General features: G+C 46.5%; 1 protein-coding gene across 1 annotated transcript in view; it reads left to right on the top strand.

The window, feature by feature from the left end:
• The first annotated feature begins 3,026 nt into the window (after positions 1 to 3,026).
• Positions 3,027 to 6,000, top strand: part of LRRK2 (leucine rich repeat kinase 2) — a 174,484-nt gene continuing 171,510 nt past the window's right edge. The window contains exons 1-2 of the mRNA XM_075551885.1: positions 3,027 to 3,408; positions 3,662 to 3,747. Of these exons, the coding sequence (XP_075408000.1) occupies positions 3,255 to 3,408; positions 3,662 to 3,747 (240 nt within the window). The 5' untranslated portion in view covers positions 3,027 to 3,254. The remainder of the gene's footprint in view (positions 3,409 to 3,661; positions 3,748 to 6,000) is intronic.

Raw genomic sequence — 6,000 nt, 5'->3', positions numbered from 1 at the left:
CTCTGAGTTAGTGCACCCAGTGGCATCCCCTGAGACGGTTCCCTCCTTTCACAGTGAATTTTTTCATAAAAGCAGTTTCACTAGAACCTCGGGTTTTTTTTTTGTGATGACTGATTTAAGAGAACAGCATAGGGCTGTGGAATTTTGTTTCCTGCTGGAGAAAAATGCCACAGAAACTGTTGTGATGTTGAACACAAATTACAAGGATAGAGCTATGGGAAAAACTCAAGTGTACGAGTGGTTTTCTCATTTCAAAAAGGTGAAATGTTGATTGATGACAAACGTCATTCTGAATGTCTGTCAATTTTCTGGATGGCTGAAAATGACTTACCGTGTATTTGGGGTTTGTTCCACCAGGTCAAGCTTTCTCGTTAAAGGTTCTGAAAATATTGTGTAACAGTGTGCAACAACAAAGGCCTGAATAGTGTCAGACAGGGGACTGGTTCTTCCACCATGACAATGCATCGGATTAGGCAGCCATCTCAGTGCACCAGCTTTTGGCAAAAAAAATCCCAGCATGCTTCTCTTGCTCCCTGTACCTTACTCATTTGACCTCATTCCATAGGACTTCTGTTTGTTTCCACAAATGAAGCGGGACATAAAAGGACAGTGATTTGACGACGAAGAAGAGATGAAGAAAAAAATGAGGGAGGTGCTGTCAGCCATCCCAACAGATGAGTGGGAAAAGTGTTTCCAAGAATGGAATGGCAGATTTGACAAATGAATGAAGTGTCATGGAGAGTACTTCAAGGGTGATAGAAAGATTGTCTTGTAAAAAAAAATTAAATCCATAGCTTTGGGGGGGGGGGGGGAAACTGATTGTTTGTTTGTTTTGGTAACCTCTCATATGCATTTGTGAGTAGCTCACTGAGTTGAAATAAGAAATCTGTTGTTGCTCTTGAATCCCAGGGTGTCAATTCTGACTCAGAGACCCTACTACAAGAGAACAAAGCATCATCCGCTCCTGTGTCATCCTCAAATTGCTGTTTGAGCCCACTATTGCAACCACTGTGGCAGGCCATCTTGATGAGCTTTTTTGGTAATGACCCTCCATTCTACTAAGTATGATGTCCTTTTCCAAGACCAGTCTCTCCTTCCAGCATGTCCTACATGCACGAGAGTGGGTTTTACCGTCCTTGGCTCTAAGGAGCATGCCGCCTATCTTCTTCTAATGACGATCTGTTTGCTTTTCTGGCAGTCCACGGTACTTTCAGTCTTCGTTGTCAGTGTGATAGTTCAAATGTTATCAATTCCTTTGTGGTCTTTCTTGTTCAATATTCAACCTTCAGATGTGAATGAGGTGAACGGCTTGGATCAGGTGCGTTTCAGTCCTTAACATGACATCCTTACTCCTCAACGCTTTGAAGAGATCTTGTGCAGCGCACACGCTCAGTGCAACACTCTGTTTTATTTCTTAACTGCTGCTTCGACGAGCATGGATTCTGCATCCAAGTAAACTGAAATCCTTAACAAGGGCAACCCTTTCTTTATTGTAATGTTGTCTATTGGTCCAGTGGTGAGGAGTTTGCTGTCTTGTTAAACAAACATGTAAAGTAAGCCTACCTCATTTTGATTCAAATGATGGAATACAAGGATCAAGAAGATCCAATTTGATGTTTCTTTTTATCTGGATTTAAGTTCCAGCACTCAACTTCCTATCTGCGGATTCAGGCACATCTTATACCGTTATGTTACTTATCATCTCCAATCTCAATCTCCCCATCAAGAAACAGAGAAGAGATAGGAGCTGTGTCATGCATTTCAGAATTATCAGCAAATTGGGGAAACAGATAGGAAAAGAATCTACATTTGTGAAGTACTAACTTCCAGTTAGTACTTGGAAATGACCCTTCCATGGAAATGACCCTTCCATGGAAATGACCCTTCCACGTCTTTTGCCATTGTCTGAGGAAAACATACCTTTTGTCTAGTGTCTGAACATCGTTGCTATCCGTTTCTTACTCAGTGTTCCCTTCCTGATAAACACATTACTGAGTTCCAGGAAATAATCCCCCCTAATCACAAACACCCATATTCATAAGTAGGGAGAAAGACGAGGTTTCTAGTCTCGGAAACAGTCTCCGAAAATTACTGGGGTTGTTCTACCCTGTCCCACAGGGTCGCGCTATGAGTCAGCAGTGAGTTTCTGAGTGTATTTATCAGTTCTCCGCAGTCACAAGAGCACGATCTCTTTACGTCTGTTTCTTTCACCTCTTCGGCCCATAACTTATTCACTCTGTCTTTCACTTTATTTTAACCAGCACAGAGAATTGATTCTGTTTCGGTACAAATATGTCCCAACTCAGGAACCTTCCTAGGGTCTGCTCAAAATTTCAAAAGTTCATTTTAGCGGTCTGTGGGCAAGGAGTGAAATAATTACTGGAAAGGGGGAAAAGGACAAACACAACATTTCATTCCTCCATCTCTCTCTCTCTCTTCTCTCTCTCTCTCTCTCTCTCTCTCTCACACACACACACACACACACACACACACACACACACACACACACACACCCCACACCACACACACACACACACACACACACACACACACAATTTAGCAAGCCACCTTTTTACCATCTCTCACATCCTTGGGGGAAATCCTTGGGGGAAATCACTCACGTCCCTATAGGTGGGGCCCTAAAGAGAATGTTTCCCCAAAAGGGGCCAACTGGGCGTCTTCGTCTCCACCCCGAGCCCTGATTCTATTCTGAGCCCTGGACGGAGCGGCTCTCGCTCTTCCTCCGGAGTTCCCAGACCTGCCCGGGCCCCGAGGCGCCGGGCTGCGCGGCCGGGTGGTGGGCGGGCGGCTGCGGACGGCGAGCCTGCTGCCCTGAGCGCAGGAGCGGGCCCGGGGCGCCGGCCGCCGTCTGCGGGCAGTGGGGGCGCGCCGGGCGCGCGGGGTCGGAGCCGGCCGGCCCGGGGTCACGGCCGCCGTGCGGGAGGCGCGCCTCGGCCGCGGGACCACGGCTTTCCCGGCCCGGCCCCGGCTGGCCGTGCGCCGGGCTCCGCGTCGGGCCTGGGTGGAGCGCGAGCAAGAGGCGGAGGGAGGGCCGGGGCGCGGCCGGAGCGCAGGGCGCGGAGTCCCCGCCTTCCTCCGGAGCAGGCCGGGCCGGGCCGAGCCGGGGCCCGCGGGCGGGCGGGGAACCGCGCTCCGGGAGGACCGGGGCCCGTGGGCAGCGCAGCGCGCGCCCTGCCCGAGCGAGCCGCAGGCCTCCTGGCGAGCAGGGCTGGCCCCTGAGCCCGGGGTCCGGCATGGCCAGTGGCAGCTGTCCGGGGTGCGAGCAGGAGGACGAGGAAACGCTCAAGAAGTTGATAGTCAGGCTCAACAATGTGCAGGAAGGAACACAGATAGAGACGCTGGTCCAGATCCTGGAGGACATGCTGGTGTTCACCTACACCGACCACGGTAACCGCCACTCCACACTACCCCTTCCTTTCCAAACTCTGCCCCGGCCCCTGCCCTTGGGGGCTGCTCAGTCCAGATTTCCTGGCAAGCCTCCAGCTCCTACCCCTTCAGGTGGAAAGGGGCAGAGAAGTCCAGGAATGTCTGGAACTCACCCCCACCCTCCCCCACCCGCCCCTCTTGGGACTTAAAAGGGATGCTGTGACTTTGACTTGTGGTGGACTTTGCTTGTTTCCTGTCCCCCCTTCTTTTCCAGCCTCCAAGTTATTCCAAGACAAAAATATCCACGTGCCTCTGTTGATCGTCCTGGACTCCTACATGAGAGTGGCTTGTGTACAGCAGGTAAGACGTTGCCCTATCGCCGCCCACTCCCCCTTTCTGTTTGGAAAGGGTTGCTGTCCTTTAGTGTGATATACCTGAGCGAGCAAGTGAGTTCCTGGTGACTTCTCCCGTTCTGTTGATGAGCTGGTAACGGTGGTTATAAAGATGTCAATCTGTAATGTTAACACTCCAAGCGTGGTTGTCTGAAACCTGAATGTCCTTTCGAAGTGAATTTAGAAAGTTGACTGGCAGGACGTGGATGGGGCTGGGCACCATAATAATGGGTTGAGGTTTATAGGTTGTAATTGGCTAGATGAGTTCATCTGTAGGTCAAATTATTTTTAGGATCTTACCAAGGCACAGTCGTATCTTAGCTTTGATACCACCATTAATAGTCTGGAAAGAGATGTTATTAACAGTATTAAAACACCACAATAATTGGCAGAACCTCACAGGGTTCAGAGATGTGAACGCTTTTTCCTTTGAACACTGTCAGATTGAGTCCTCGCCTTTTTAGCCCGAGTTTTACCTTGCAGTCTCTTGTACAAGTAAGGATGTTTTGGGATCCTCTATATATGTTTAAATTTAATTTTGTGAGTGTTTTCATAGAAACAGAATCTTTTAGAGTCTGTGTCATAAGGAACTAAAAAAGTGGTGAAATATCTTGGGTATATTACAAACAGTGAACCCCGAGATGTTAATGGAGAAGATTTACAGTCCAAACAAATGACTGCCTAAGGTGATGACTTCCTTTTGAGATTTGGGGAACTGAAAAGAACTAAGTCCTAAATGGAAGAAGAATTGAATTTCGAACTTCATGGAGGGGCAGTCCGAAATCCATTTGTTTTTCTACTTGAGAGGCTACCCAGATGTAAGAATTCTCCCTCTCTGGCTCTTTACTGATGTACTCGGATCAGATAGCACGGGGCACTGGTATCATCTCTGTATCATCCATGTCTAGTCTGGGTAAACGATATATGTAGCTTCTTTTCTATAAGAACATTGATATCTGGAATAAACAATCCTGATTATTTTTCTTCAATTGTAAAATATTTTTCACCAGACTATTGAGTTCCAGGCTAATATTAAACAAAATCAAGGAAAACTGGTGGCACGATAAGGATGCTTGTTCTTTTAAGCACTGGAAGTCTGAGTCTTGTTCATGGAAAATGAGTCATGTTTCAGGGCCTGGTCCATTGTGCTTGCTGCTCTCCACCCACAGATTCCCACATGGCCTCCGATTCCATGTGACTGGTCCTGGCAGCTTCCATTCCTGAGCACTGTGCTTTGTAGAGTCACCCCGTTCAGTACCACCCAAGACAATAGGATTCTAGGTGGGCTTTTGTGTACAGGATCCGAAGAAGGCCATGATAATTTGAGATCCCAAGGAAACCTAAGCAGAGCTACCATCTGATTCTTCACTTTAGAAACAGTCCAAAGCTGAGGCTCTCTTTTCTGTAGCAGCTGGGAATGCAGTGCAATCTCCTCACAGACCGAATATGCAGGAAAATAAGGAATTGTCTTCGACTCGATTATGGAATGGTTTACTCCAGCATCGTGGAAGTCTGCAGAGGGCACCATGTATATAATTTGCTGTCACTGTCTTCTAAAAAATTTCACTGGATCATATCCCACACTAGAAATGCAAAGCGAGGAAGTGACTCGTGACAGCTAGTGACAGCCGATATTTAAATTCAAGTTTTCTCAGACCTTTAAAATCTCTTTTCTCATACCATTACTGCTTCTGATTCTTGAAGAATTTCCATGTCAACTTGTAGGAAATCACAGTGGTTAGGTACAACCCCACTGGTCATGCTAGGCATGAGAACATTTGTCAGTTACAAAAATCAGTCATCGTTTTAAAGAGGTCTCTGTATCCGTTCACCAGGATCTTGACACCTTAAGACTGAACTAAAGAGGAAATATCTTTTGTTTGTTTCACAAATTTCTCCTCATTGGTTATGTAATTTCTGGCTGTTGAGTTATTTGGAAGTGCTGAATGACTCTTGGGGATAAACTTGCAAAGTTAAGTTAAATGATTCCTCAAAAACAAAACAAAAAACCCCCCAAACTTTCAGAAGTCATTTAACCTCACATTGTAGATTCTGAATTATTTTTGTATTAATGCTATTTAGTATATGACAGTCTTTAGAGAATTGCTAGTTAGACTAGGTGTATGAAATATTCTTCGTGGATAGTCATTTACTTATTCTCTGTGCATTCAATTTTACATTTTATTTATCCACACAAATATCAAGCTTTATAGTGGGGGGA

This window comes from Tenrec ecaudatus, chromosome 6 (assembly GCF_050624435.1).
Source record: "Tenrec ecaudatus isolate mTenEca1 chromosome 6, mTenEca1.hap1, whole genome shotgun sequence".
In the NCBI taxonomy this organism is placed as follows: domain Eukaryota; kingdom Metazoa; phylum Chordata; class Mammalia; order Afrosoricida; family Tenrecidae; genus Tenrec; species Tenrec ecaudatus.
Note: the sequence above shows the minus strand (reverse complement) of the source record. Positions and strands in the feature narration are given on the sequence as shown.